The sequence below is a fragment of the Urtica dioica genome, chromosome 1 (assembly GCF_054948205.1).
Source record: "Urtica dioica subsp. dioica isolate 48M chromosome 1, U.dioica_male_clone48M_v1_H2, whole genome shotgun sequence".
Taxonomy (NCBI): domain Eukaryota; kingdom Viridiplantae; phylum Streptophyta; class Magnoliopsida; order Rosales; family Urticaceae; genus Urtica; species Urtica dioica.
The window spans coordinates 32,649,211-32,663,503 of NC_142756.1; the positions used below are offsets into that span (position 1 = coordinate 32,649,211).

General features: G+C 40.5%; 1 protein-coding gene and 1 long non-coding RNA gene across 2 annotated transcripts; both read left to right on the plus strand.

Moving 5' to 3' along the window:
• The first annotated feature begins 4,256 nt into the window (after positions 1–4,256).
• Positions 4,257–5,713, plus strand: LOC149407900 (uncharacterized). Its single transcript, XR_016296957.1, has 3 exons — positions 4,257–4,551; positions 5,028–5,103; positions 5,225–5,713. It is a non-coding gene; the product is annotated as an uncharacterized LOC149407900 (long non-coding RNA).
• A 6,617-nt stretch (positions 5,714–12,330) lies between these two features.
• Positions 12,331–13,084, plus strand: LOC149407901 (uncharacterized). The gene is made up of 2 exons (XM_089622570.1): positions 12,331–12,399; positions 12,620–13,084. The coding sequence occupies exons 1-2, from the start codon at positions 12,331–12,333 to the stop codon at positions 13,082–13,084; spliced, it is 534 nt and encodes a 177-aa protein (XP_089478696.1).
• Positions 13,085–14,293: the final 1,209 nt, after the last annotated feature.

Here is a 14,293-nt window from a genome sequence, read left to right on the forward strand (position 1 = left end):
GACTGTATGTCTCAAAAAAATCCACACCCGCAGTTTGTTCGAATCCTCTAGCCACCAATCGAGCTTTGAGTTTGTTTAATGACCCATCAGAGTTTTGCTTCACTTTGAAGATCCACTTGTTGGAGACAATGTTTGATGCTTGATCTGCAGGTACTAGGGACCAGGTCTGATTCTCCTGCAAGGCATTGAACTCGGCATCCATATCAGCTTTCCACTGAGGGTTAGACAAGGCATCATATACAGTAACTGGTTCTTCAAATATATCACACATAGATGATTCAACATTAAAAGTCCTTGGTTTAAGGGATCCAGTTTTTGACCGAGTGAGCATGTGATGTGAATTTGGTTGTGTGTGTGATTGTTGAGAACTACTATGAGGGATGATTGGGTGTGTATGCGGGGGTAGTTCAGTGGATGTGGAAAAAGGTAAGACAATTTGTAGGTTGTGACTATGAGTGTTGTGTGCTTGATGTGTGTGTGAGGAATCATGTGTGACTGGTTGAGTTGCTGTGTGAGTTGTGTTGTTGATATGTGATTGAGTGCTCGGGGGAGAGTGGGGTGGTCCCTGATTTTGACCAGGACTGAGAGGCTGATGAGTTTGACCAGGACTGAGAGGCTGATGAGTTTGACCAGGACTGAGAGACTGGTGTGTGGGATTTGAACTGTCTGGAGTGACAAAAATGGGACCAGGTATTGGACCAGTGGACACTGAACTGGTTCTAGTTATTTGCTGAGAAAACAGATCATTGTAAGGGAAATTTGACTCATCAAACAACACACTGCGAGCAATGTAGATTCTTCCAGAGGAATGAAGACACCTGTACCCTCTGTGAAGTGGGCTGTACCCAAGGAACACACACATTGATGACTTGTACCTTAATTCGTTTTGATTGTATGGTCTCAAATATGGGCAACATGCACATCCAAACACTTTCAGAAAATTCTAATCTGGTTTATATTCATGAAGCAATTCAAAGGGTGACTTGTTGTGTAAGGTTTGTGATGGTAGCATGTTTATGGTGAAGACAGATGTGACAAAAGCATCCCACCAAAACTTGTATGGGAGTTTGGCTGTGGCAAGAAAGGTGAGTCCCATTTTAGTGATGTGTTGATGTTTTCTTTCGGCTTTTCCATGTTGTTGGTGTGTGTGTGGACAGGGATGTCTAAAGGTTATGCCAAGTTGTTGTAGGATAGGTACTAGAGTTCTATATTCCCCACCCCGGTCAGTCTGTATGGCTTTGATTTTGGTGTTGAATTGTCTTTCTATGTAGGTGGTAAATCTGGTAACTATGGCACATGTTTCATTTTTGGTTTTTATGGGAAAAATCCAGGTGAATCTTGTGTAGTCATCTACAAAATGGATGTAATATTTGTAGCCATCTACAGATGTATCAGGTGAGGGACCCCACAAATCCGAGTGAATCAGATCAAAAGGTGCTTGTGTGTGTGTTTCAACTTTGGAAAAATGGAATTGATGCAATTTGCCAATAGCACAGTCAGGACAGAACAAAAGTTTATTGACATTAGTGTTGCAATTTACAGCTTTGAGAACAGTTGAGAGAACAGATTTTGATGTGTGACCAAGGCGTTTATGCCAAGTGTTTACATCAGTAACACTAGAATTACTTGAAGTATTGCACACATGTGACTCAAAACTAGACTCTGACTTTACTGTAGACCTGTGTTTATTTGTACAATTGCACACACTAGACTGATTACACACAAGAGACTTTGAAGTTTCTGAGACAACACTACAATCAGAAAACAGATTTCCATTAAGAGAAGATACAAAGGCACGAAGATTTGGCTTGAGAGGGGCATCCAATTGTGAGAGATCAAGCTGATATAAGCCATCTTTAAGCGCTGCCACCAGCAAGACTCTCATCGAATCCTTGTCCTTAATAAGACATTGATCATCATAGAACTCAATCAACACATTATTGTGTTTTGTGAATTGGGATATGCTTAAGAGATTTTTGGTGATGTTGGGAACATGTAGGATGTTTTTCAGCAGTAAGTTGTTTTGATTGACCTTTAAAGTTGAATCTCCTATGTGTAAAATAGGTAAAGAAGAGCCATTACCTACTATGAGCTTGTTCTTACCCTTGTAGTCAGCCTGGAGGTTGATGTTGGAGAGATCTGAGGTCACATGGTTTGTAGCCCCACTGTCAAGGAACCACTCCTGATTTGATTGATCATCTTGGCTGGTGACCACATGTGCTTGTGTTGAAGCCATTCCTCGTCCTTGAGAGCCATTATGACCTTGTGGAGACATGCCTTGAGATGAGCCTTGTGGAGCTGATCCTTGGAACGCCAGATCAAACCGATGAAAGCACTTCAGTGCTAAATGACCAACTCTGCCACACAGCTGACATGTAGGTCTAGATCCATTGTTGCCGCGTCCTCCAGATCTTCCACGGCCACATCCTCGGTTGTTCCGGCCACCATAGTTGCCTCGTCCTCCTCTTTGAGCTACATTCGCCATCGGAGATCCAAAAGAATCTGCTGAGACTGCAGAATTCTGTGTTTCAATTCGCATCTCATGTGACTGGAGTGCAAATTGAACTTCAGGTAGCGACAGAGGATCTGATCTGCTGGTGAGATTCACAACAACTGATTCGTACTCCGATCCTAATCCTCCGAGTACATAGAGAATCAGATCATCATCTCTGATTACTGAGCCAGCACAACTCAAATTGTCAGCAATCGTCTTCATTTTGAGTATATACTCATCAATGCTCAGATTTCCTTTCTTCATTGTTTGCAGTGCAAAGCGCAATTGCATGACTCTTGCCTTTGAAGTTGTCTGAAAGATCTGACCAAGTGTAGACCACACCGATGCTGAGTTGACACATCGATTGACATGACCTAGCATGCTTTCCAAAATTGAAGCGAAAAGCCAGCTGAGAAGAAATTGGTCGTGTCGAAGCCAGAGAACGTTCTCTGGATTTGGCGCTGTGGTTGACTCGCCATTGACGCCTGAGACTTGCAGTGACTGAGGAGGACATGGAAGTGTTCCGAGAAGGAAACCTTCGAGTCCATGAGCTCGAGCTGTGGAGACGACTTGAGTGCTCCAGAACTGGTAATTGTTCCGATCTAGTCGGAGACTGAGTGGATTGACGTGAGGAACGAAATTCTGATAGATCTGCATCTGAGTTGAGGAAGCTTGTCCTTGAGGATCGCTGGAGATCGGAGATCCACTAAAAAACGCCATTGTTGCTTGAAGCTCGATTTCAACAAACTCGCTCTGATACCATAACAAACGTAACAAACTTGATAGAGAGAGAGAGAGAGAGAGAGAGAGAGAGAGATAGAGAGAGATTGAGCCAACTGAATTGTATTGACTTGATTGAGTATTGCACATACACTGTTTGATATAAATACAGACGGCTTGGACTGATCTCAGCCGTCCAAGTCATAACTAACTCTAACTGACTTGTATCCTACGGAACCCGCTTAGTACTGCTTAATATACTACAAGATCAAGAGGTTGAGATTTCTCCTGACATCAGATATGAAGAACCAGCTGTTGCAATCCTAGATCGCAAGGAGAAAGTCTTGAGGAATAAGATTATACCTCTAGTCAAAGTGCTAAGGAAGAAACACTCCGCAAAAGAAGCTACTTGGGAGCTTGAGAGCGAAATGCAAAAGAAATACCCTGCCTTGTTCTAAGTTTCGAGAACGAAACTCTTATAAGGGGGTATGGATTGTAATATACAAACTTTTGCAACGCTCGACTTGTGAATTTGAATAAAATAAACGAGTTTTATTTTGAATCAAATTCTTGTTGCACATGAGACGTCCTTAAATTTTAAATATCTTGGAAAAAAAATAATAATCATAAATATATTTAAGGTCGATAAAATTTCGGAATAAGGATATTCGAGTAAACTCGATATTATTTTCCGAATAAAAGTATTCGGAACATACTCAGAGATTGGAAATCTCAAGAGTGAAAATAAATTTCGAAATCCCTTAAATATATTTAAGATAACGGGAATTAATAAGAAATTCTCTATTATTTTTCAAGATTATTTTTTTTATTAATTAAGGACGAGTTTGAGAGGATTTATTTGGAAAGGATTAAAGTGCAACAAAGTGAGGGACGAGAGTGAAAGAAAAAGTTTTTTTACGGGTTGTTTTTGGAGACGTGTGACAAGATGTGGGAGTGCCACATGGCATTCTTATCCTCTTTTTCTCTCCACTCCCACGCGGCCACCTCACCCCCACTCTTTCTCTTGGGTCCTTTTGTTTTTTAACCTTAAAATGGATTTTTTTTTAATCAATGACTCTTTCTTAACAAAATTTAAGTCCATGACCTCCTCTTTAAATGAAAGTTATAATATCACACAAATACCCTTTTCTTTTATAAGAAGTTAATAATTATTTATTTAAAAAAAGCCTAATAAAAAAACGAAAAAAAAATGCAGCCCTATTCCCCAAGCTCCAACGTCGTCGTCGCCGTCGCCATCTCCGGCGACCTTTACCGTCAACTTCTTCAGCAACCTCCATCGTAATCGATTCCGACGACCTCCGCCGCCAACATCTCCGGTAAGAAATTTATGGTAATGTTAAAGATGCTTACGGATACCCGATGCTTTCACTACAAAATATTTAAAATAGTAACATTACTCTCTAAATCCATAATCAATAATAAATGAGAAATTATGAAAATTTTCAAGTTTTCATGATTTTCGCGATTCCTAAGTTTTGAACACGAACAGTAGTCAACTGGTCCAACTGGGTCGACTGGAGCTTGTTTAGTTGGGCCAGTTGGACCGATCGGGCCAGTTGGACCGTTCGGGCCAGTTGGACCGGTCTGTGAGACCACTAACCCATAAAAATTTATCATTTTAAATTTTTTTAGTAACCAATAATTTTATCACAGTTTTTTTATAGGTGAATGTGTTAGTTATCTTATCATGACATAAATTAATTATTTTAGTATTTGAATTTATATTATGAATCTAATGTTATTTTTTTTATATGATGCAATTCCTCTTTTATAACTCGTTCCATTTTTATAGGTACGATGGTTGAGGTTGTTATTTATTTTTTATATGACGGAGAGTGGAAAAAGAAAGATGAAGGCTCATATGAATGGTCCATTTCTTTATTTGAAATATTTTTCGTTGTTATTTTTGTTGTTATTATATTATTATTTTATTTTGAATTTGGAACTTGGAAAAAAAATTGGTCAATTTTTTGTTGTTATTTTTAACAGGTTCAACTGGTCCAACAGTCTATCCAACTGGTCAGACCGATCCTACTGTTGTGCTTTACCATGTCAAACTGGTCCTACTGATGTGCTTTACCATGTCCAACCGATCCGACTGGTCCAACTAGTCTGACTAGTCCAAATTATGTTATTTGCCACACCCGACTGGTCAGACCGGTCCTACTGTTGTGTTTTACCATATCAAACTGGTCCTACTAATGTGCTTTACCATGTCCAACCGATCCGACTGGTCATACTAGTCTGAATAGTCCATACAAATTATATCATTTTTCATATCCGACTGGTCAGACCGGTCCAACTGTTGTGTTTTACCATGTCAAACTGGTCCTACTGATGTGCTTTACCATGTCCAACCGATCCGACTGGTCCAACTAGTCTGACTAGTCCAAATTATGTTATTTGCCATATCCGACTGGTCAGACCGGTCATACTCGTGAACTTTATCATGTCCAACTGTACACTAGTTCGATTTTTGTTATCAACTTAATAAAATACTTGATTCATACATTGGATAATTATTTAGAGTTCTTAAAAACATAAAACTTAGCACAATAAAAAATAAAAATAAAAACATGCACTAATAATGCAATTAGTAGGAATGACATTCTTCTTAGTCAAATGACAAGATCCACTAACAATAATGATGATAATAATTTGTGAGATCACCCAATACTAATCAAATTTAGGATATACAAAACTTTAGAATATATTTATACAATATTAATAGTATGTTTATCTTCAATATGTTATTCTCATATGAATATTGAATTTATATATTATTCAACTATTTCATATCATTTATTAATATGATTGACTAGTCATAGTAGTTTAATTTGTAGATATTCAACGCGCCTAAGTCAAATATGTAAACATCCAAATGGTTCTACAAGTATTGTTAACATGTTCGACTCGTCCTACTAAGTAAAATTTGTTAACATCCAAATTGTTCAAAGTCTAATATATCCAATCGGTTCTACTGCTATCATTAGCATGTTCGACTGGTCTAAATGTTTATAATTATTAAATACCCGACTGGTCCTATTGCTATAGTTAGCAGGTCCAACTGGTCCAACTGTTTATAATTTATAAAATATCAAATCCTCTTAAGTGTGATATAACATGTCCAACGAGTCCTACTGCTACTTCCAACTGATCAAACTGAATATAATTTATAGATATTCAATGAGCCTAAGTCAAATATGTAAACATCCAAATGGTCCTACAAGTGTTGTTAACATGTTCGACTCGTCCAAATGATTATAATTTTTAAATGCCCGACTGGGTCCTACTGCTATAGTTAACAGGTCCAACTGGTACAACTGTTTATAATTTATAAAATATTAAATCCTCTCAAGTGTGATATAACATGTCCAACCAGTCCTACTGCTACTTCCAACTGATCCAACTGAATATAATTTATAGATATTCAATGAGCCTAAGTCAAATATGTAAACATCCAAATGGTCCTACAAGTATTGTTAACATATTCTCTAAAGGCTCCGCTTCCAAAATCTTTCCAACCATCGGGATAATTTGAACATTTCAAGCCGGATATTAAAGCGTGCTCCATCAAAGAGAATCGGATAGGTATGCCATTTACGACAAACCAACTTTCATGTTCTTTTTTTGTCTCCACCTCTCGACATAACATCATCCACATCGCCGCCAAATTGGTTTCCAAATGATTTGGAACATCGAACAAGTGGCCGAATTGAGAATCCTTAAACCATTGCAAACCTTCAGGATAGTCTTTCAACACTTCTGTTAGGAAATCCACAGTTTCGGCCAATCGACATTTTACTCCACTTTTACATTTGATGTTTCTTCTATCGACATCCAATTTGAATATTGGACGAGCGGCATCCGGAACCTGTAATTCATATACTTTTATTTGAGTATTTATTCATATCATATCAAGCAAGAAAAAAGTATAAAAAAGTCATACCTGCTCGACATTATTATGTAAATTTGGTGGCGTTGAACCTATTGTTTCCGAGTCATCTTCAAATTCTGGTATCGACATATTTTTTTGTGATCTACATTCAAATAGACGAAATTTCAATGCTTATGCGATTTAAATAAAGAGAAAAAAAATGTAAAACTAGAACGGCTTAAAAAAAGGCTCTGAAAGCTCATTAAGAAATTCTCCCCGGAAAATTGCTTCGTGAAGATATACGGAACCGAGAAAATAAATGGTGAATCTAAGATCTTGTGAATCTAAAATAATTTGTGTACAGCAAAAAAAATTGCATTGTTCTTGTTAAACAGATTTCAACGCATCATTTTCTTTCTATAACCAGACTAATCAAACTCCAAACAATACTTAAATATCCTCAAGTAACAAAAAACATTCGGTCGATAGGTAATTAAAACTTACGAAAAGCTCAAATCATGTTTTGATCTTTTCCCAAAAACTTAATTCTTTTCATCTTTCAATATGTTTTCCAAAAACCAACATTGTTTTGTTTTAACAAGTTAAGCGCTCATGTTGCACCATCGTCTTCCCTGATGAATTCTGTGATGAGCTGAGCAACAATAAATTGTAGCAAGGTTTATCAACAATTTGTGACTTTTTTTTAGAGTGATTATAACATTACGCTCAAATCATGTTTTAATAGATTCACAACCTAAAAAACACACTATAACTAGTTTACTACAATAGATATACCTGCGGAGACGGCGAGTGGAAGCAGCGGAGGAAGATTGGGCGGCGAAGCGAGGAAGAGGTCTCGGAGGGCGGCGTTGAGCGGCGGGAGCGGAGGAGGACGAGCCTCAAACGACTTGAGAAGCTTTCGGACTATGAGGTTCAGAGCGGCGTAGTGACCGTCGAACGTGTGCTCGGAGCAGATCCTGCCGGACTCGAGAAGAAGCCTCGCGGTGTCGAGATGGCCGGCGAGGCAGGCGTAATAGAGCGCCGCCGAATCCCACCGGCTTCTTCCACCGAGAGCGGCTTAGGTGTATTTGGGAGGGTTTTGGGGGATGGGTTTCAGCGGGGGTTTGGTTTTTAAAGGTCTGGGGGTTTCAGCGGGGGTTTGGTTCGTTACCCTCGTTTAAATGGGATGGGTTTTAAGAGGCTATTTTCGTAAATTCGAAAAAACAAATAAAATAAATAAATAAAAAATATTATGTTAACAGAAGAGGGTCATGAGTTAAAAGCTTACCTTTCTTAAGGTTATCAGCTTAAAAAATCCCTTTCTCTTGCTTATCTTCTTCACGTCATTTTTCTCCTTCTTCTCCATCTCCACGCGCGATTTCCTGCAAGAAGAAACAGAGGAAAAAAAAATCGAAAACAACAACCACCCAAGCCATTTCTCTCGGCCACTCAACCCCATCACCACCCTCACTCATCTTCGTTCTTCTTCTTCTTCCTCTCCATCGTCGCTCTACCTCTCGCGCGGCTCACAGCCACCGCGCGCTCGCCTCGCCGAGGAGAAGAGTCGCCGCCGCCGAGCCGCCGTGGCCGCTGACTGAGATAGGACACTGGGAACAAGGTGAGAGCACACCGGAGAGCAGATTAGAGGTAAGAATTGATATGGCTGAATTGAAGAACTCGAAATTAGGGTTCATTGATTTGGGGCTTTTTGATTCCGGGTCAAAATCAGTGGAATTGATGGGTTTTATTTGGTTGTTGGACTTGATTAATGATGTTCCTAGCTCGGATTTGTGTAATTGAGTCGATTTTGAATTATTTGAGGATTTTGAGCTCGCTGTGAACAGCCTCTGTAAATTGACGTGGACAGTTCGGTACCGATTTAATTTAGATTTGTTGATATTTTTCCTGGATAATAGACGTTATGAGGTTTCGAAAATGACCAACAACGTGTAAATCCGTTGAGAATTGAGTGAGTTATGAATTTTTGAAAACAGGGTATTGAAGCTGGAATTTATGAACGTGTGTTTGAAATTTTTGGCCGTGTGTGCCTTTGGCCGTGAGCATTCTTTTGTTTGGCCGTGAGACTTGTTTGGCTAGGTAATTTGCTTTGGCTGTTTTGTGATGTTGAGTTATTCTGGATTGTTAGGGATTTTGAGACGTGAGAATTGAATTTGAAAAGTAGATTTAATGACAAGTCTAAGGATTCATGACAAGTTAGTTTGGAACCGTGTTTGGTTGCTTGACTTGTTTGGGTTCGGGTTTTTGAGTCGAGAGGTCGGATTTGGAATTTCGGAATTCATATGAGTTTGGAATTTGAGGAATTAACTCGATGTCGGATTCCGCGGTTTGATGACAGATTTGAACGGACGAGGGGGAACCGGACGAGTCAAAGGCGACGAAGCCGGATTTTTGAAGTTTTCAAGGAAGAGTTATCGAAATTAAAGCTCGATTAACTCGTGAGTTTTTTTTAAATCGCTTATAGCGTTTAAATACTCTCAGTTGGTTACTGTCATGTATTTCATTTATTTAAATAAATAATTTATGATTATTTATTTAATAACGTTCGAGAATTTAATTTAATTATTCATTTTAGAATTCTCGGTTATTTTAATTTCGGATTAATTAACTTATTTAAGACTCATAATTATTATTGAATTTCATTTCGTATCATTCTCGATATGAAAGTATATGAGTCTTGAATAAGTTTAACTCCCAAAAAACCGGAGAATAATAAATTGAATTCTCGAATACCGAACCGACTCGAACCTAATCTCGACAACGAACCCCATATTTTTCAAGTAATCTCAAATCCAATAACTAACGGACTTTCAACCTCAAATACTAGTTCTTTTGACGTTTCGACAAGTGTCAAGTATCACGGAGAGCGTGAAAATCAAGAAATCGCCGGAAGTCGTCGAACTTTCTAACGACCTATTCCAGGTAAGTGTGGAGACATAAGTCAACTACTTACCAAGGGAATAATCCTGTTTACGTGCAGTTACGTGTTAATAATAAAGAGTATGAAAAGCCTTAAAAGACACAAACACCAAAGATTAAGGCTTCGGCCACTCTTTTTGGAAAACTTAGTTCGGTTTATACCCATATGTTCAAATGCTAACTTGAACCAGCCACGTTGCTACTTTGTTATAGTTAGATCCCTCTGCTAACCATAGAGTTTAGCTAGATCTGAGTTAACAGGAGAGCATGTTGGACTCTCGGATTCGTGCCGATGGTAGAAGTACCGCGAGTCATATCCCGAGTCTTCAACTTAAAACACTAACGAGCATAAAAGGGAAATGATAATTCTTTCGGGATTTAACCCGAGTCGCTCTTCTGTAAGTAGCATAGGTGTGTACTCTGAGTGCTACAGAGTACCCGACCGAACCCTAAAGAATTGTTGTGTCTATGGTACCAAAAGGAAATGAACCATGACGGGCTCTGAAGGACTGGGGGATGGCGCTGAGTACTCATATCTCGGGGAGTCGACCAAGAGTCGTACCCGACTTTATTGCCAGGCTATGAAGGCCTGAAGAATGCACCTTGACGGGCTATGAGGGCCTGGGGGTGGCGCCAACGTCGAATGAAGTGGTACCATTAGTGGATCCCAGACAGATGTTAAAACTCTTAGACCGCCGGATGATTGCTGCTCGAAGTCTAAGGTTGATCTCTTGTCGTTCTAGAGGTTATAGCGGGGGATGTGTGTAACCTTAAAGACGACAAGTACTAGTTAGAGTGTGTACACACGAGTCATGCTCTAGAACTTGTTAGATTTGCATCCATGCATTCTTATGTGTTTGTTTGCACGTCACATATTATCACATGTCATTAGTCGCTTTATTTTCTAGGTTAGACTCCCACTTACTGAGTCAATCGACTAATAGTTTTATGACCCTTGGTAATGTAGAGATGGGCAAGGCGGTGATGTGAATAACAGAACTGAAGTCGAAGACCGGACGTGGGCTAATGGGAACTCACCCGGGTTCAAACCCTTCTATAATAATGGGAACTCCCCAAACTATCCCTTGTACATATACTTAAAATTCGGGAGCTTGCATATAAATAAGAGTCGCTATAAGGCTCGAATTCCTAAAGTTAAAACGCGAAAAATTTACCCAGGTTTTCATATAAACACTTATAATACGTATATATCATCGTATTATGTTTAATAAAAGTATTATAAGTATTATGGTTATTTAATTATGATTCTATTGATATGAGATATATTTATATTGATGTTGAGACTTGTGACGTAACCCCACCATCTCGGCCCGTGAACCGCCGACGAGAGGTTGTGGGTTGTGACAGGTTTTGTGGTATCAGAGCCCATGTTTAGCCTTTTTTGTAGACTTGAGATACACGTTTCCGGTACGGATTGTGGGATCATGCTGAGCTTAATGTTGCCTTGTTGATAGGACGCAGATAGTTAGTATGCAGCGACAGGATTACCTTTTCGTAACCCGTCCATTTAAGCCTCGTAGAAAGCTATTCTCTTTTTGGGAGTCTATAGATTTGTGTAGATAACGATACTGGCCATGTGACGTGTAAATAGTAGAGGCATGAATGCAGGTTGTATATATCTTTTTGACTTGAGGTAGATATGAGAAATGTTTGTGAAATGTCGTTTTGAGTTAGGATCATGTGTTGATATGGTTTCTTTTCTCGCATTCTCAATGTTGTGACTTGGATTTTTACCATGCCCTCTTCCATGTATAGAATTGAGCAGGCATGGGCCCTAGACGAAACCCGTCTAATGCCGAGAATGTTACAGCGGCGGATCTCACGAAGATCAGACGCGCGGTGGAGAGACAAGCTGCCGACGCGACCCAGAGAGATGAGATTAATCGGAGATTCGCACATCAGCTAGAGGAGCAGAACCGCACGATCACAGAACTCTTAACGAGGTTGAACGCCTCAACAGCACCCAGCGCATCTAGTTCCAGGAGAACGACTAGAGAATCCACCGCCAGTGCCTGTGGATCCTCCCGAGGAGCTCAACTTCAATATTCCTGACGTCATTCCTCCAATGGGCGAGCCGGTTTATGAGAGGTTTCGTAAGCAAAAGCCTCCGACGTTTGATGGCCATGTTGATCCAACTGCAGCTGAGAACTGGGTCAAGAAGATGCAGCAAATCTTCAACTACATGCAGCTGTCTAATAGCGAGAGAGTGGCTTGTGGGAAGTGGTGGGAAGTGGTGGCGTCGTCTTAGGATGTCCACTCAATGACGTGGGTCCATTTCCTCAATCTGTTCCATGGGAAGTACCTGAGTGAAGCTAACCTGTCGAACAAGGTACGCGAGTTTATGAGCCTACAACAAGGTTCAATGTGGAAACCGATCACAGTCGGTGAACCGGAACAGTGGCCGTGAAGATATTGGATGGCCAGGGCCGCCTAGTAAGAAGCCTAGGACGTCTGGAAGCAATCAGTCGCCTGTGTACCGAAGGTGTGGCAGATCGCACGAGGGAGAGTGATATGCTCGTGCGCTGGTATGTTTCAAATGCGGGAAAAAGGGTCATCTGTCTCGGGTATGTGAGAATCCAGAAGTAAAGACCCCTACACCCAAAGAGCAGCCGAGAGCCAATGCCAGAGTCTTCTCCATCCGTGAAGATGATGTGCGAGCAGGGTCGTCCACCGCTGGCACAGGTCAGATTTTCCTGGATTCCTTCTCTGCATATGCATTGATATATTCAGGAGCCACGCATTCATTCATCACATCGAGGAAGTCTGGTCAGTTAGCTGAGCATCAGAAAGAATTCTCGTACCCGTTCGTCACGGCTACGCCTTCTGGGGAAAAGTACCAGTCATTATACTGGTATAGAGATGTGCCCATCCGAGTTCATGATCGGATAATGAAAGCAGACTTGATAGAATTGGAAATGGTGGACTATGACGTAATCCTCGGAATGGATTGGTTAAGTACCCACCATGCAATCATAGATTGCCAAAAGAAGTCGGTTTTGTTCCAGAACCCATGACTTGTACCTCTGCAGTTCCAAGGTTCCTTTCGTAAATCGAGTTTTCCGATCGTATCGGCGCTGAAGGCCGCAAAGATGATGCAACGGGGCTGGTTACCTTGCAAGCCTGGTAGACGTCATGAAGACGGTCAAGCCGCAGCTGCAGGAGATTCCAGTTGCTAGAGATTTCCTTGATATTTTTCCAGAAGATCTTCCAGGGCCACCTCCTGATCGAGAAGTTGAGTTCAACATAGAACTCATTCCAGGCACAGCTCCGATATCGAAAGCTCCTTTCAACATATATCGTATGGCTCCAGCAGAATTGAAAGAACTCAAGACGCAACTACAAGAGCTGGTTGACAAAGGGTTCATATGACCAAGCCATTCGCCTTGGGGAGCGCTAGTCTTGTTCGTTAAGAAAGCAGATGGTTCTCTACGGCTCTGTATTGACTACCGTGGATTGAACCAAGTAACGATCAAGAACAAGTATCCGTTGCCGTGGATCGACAATCTTTTTGATCAATTGTCAGGAGCGACAGTGTTCTCGAAGATTGACTTGCGTTCGGGATACCATCAGCTGAAGGTTCGAGATGAAGACATCCCGAAAACTGCTTTTCGTACCCGATATGGTCATTACGAGTTCTTAGTTATGTCGTTTGGATTGACTAATGCACCGGCAGCGTTCATGAACCTGATGAACCGAGTATTTGAGGACTTTCTGGATAAGTTCGTGATCGTGTTCATCGACGACATTCTAATCTACTCGAAAACTAACGAAGAGCATGAACAGCATCTGGAGCTAGCGCTAAGCAGGCTGAGGGAAAAGCAACTATACGCCAAGTTCTCGAAGTGTGAATTTTGGCTGGAACGTATAGTATTCCTTGGCCATGTTGTCAGTAGTGCCGGTATCATGGTAGTGTCGGGGATGATTCCCCCAAATAACCATATAAATGTGGAAAAATGATTAATTAAGCTAATCATGAGCTAATTAATTCATTGATTATATGACAAGATCTAGATTTACGTTAATTAATTTTATGCGAGAGCATAGAAGTCAAGCAACTGATATAAGAGTAAACGAGTACTCACATTGGTTTTTGGTTCACGAACTGAAAGCTTTTACAATCCGTCTTCGTCTTGAACGTACAAGCCTTCACACGATCAAATAAGGAACTCCTCCTTCAAGGACTCGATGCGATGATACCTTAGTCTTCCGAAACGTAATCTTCG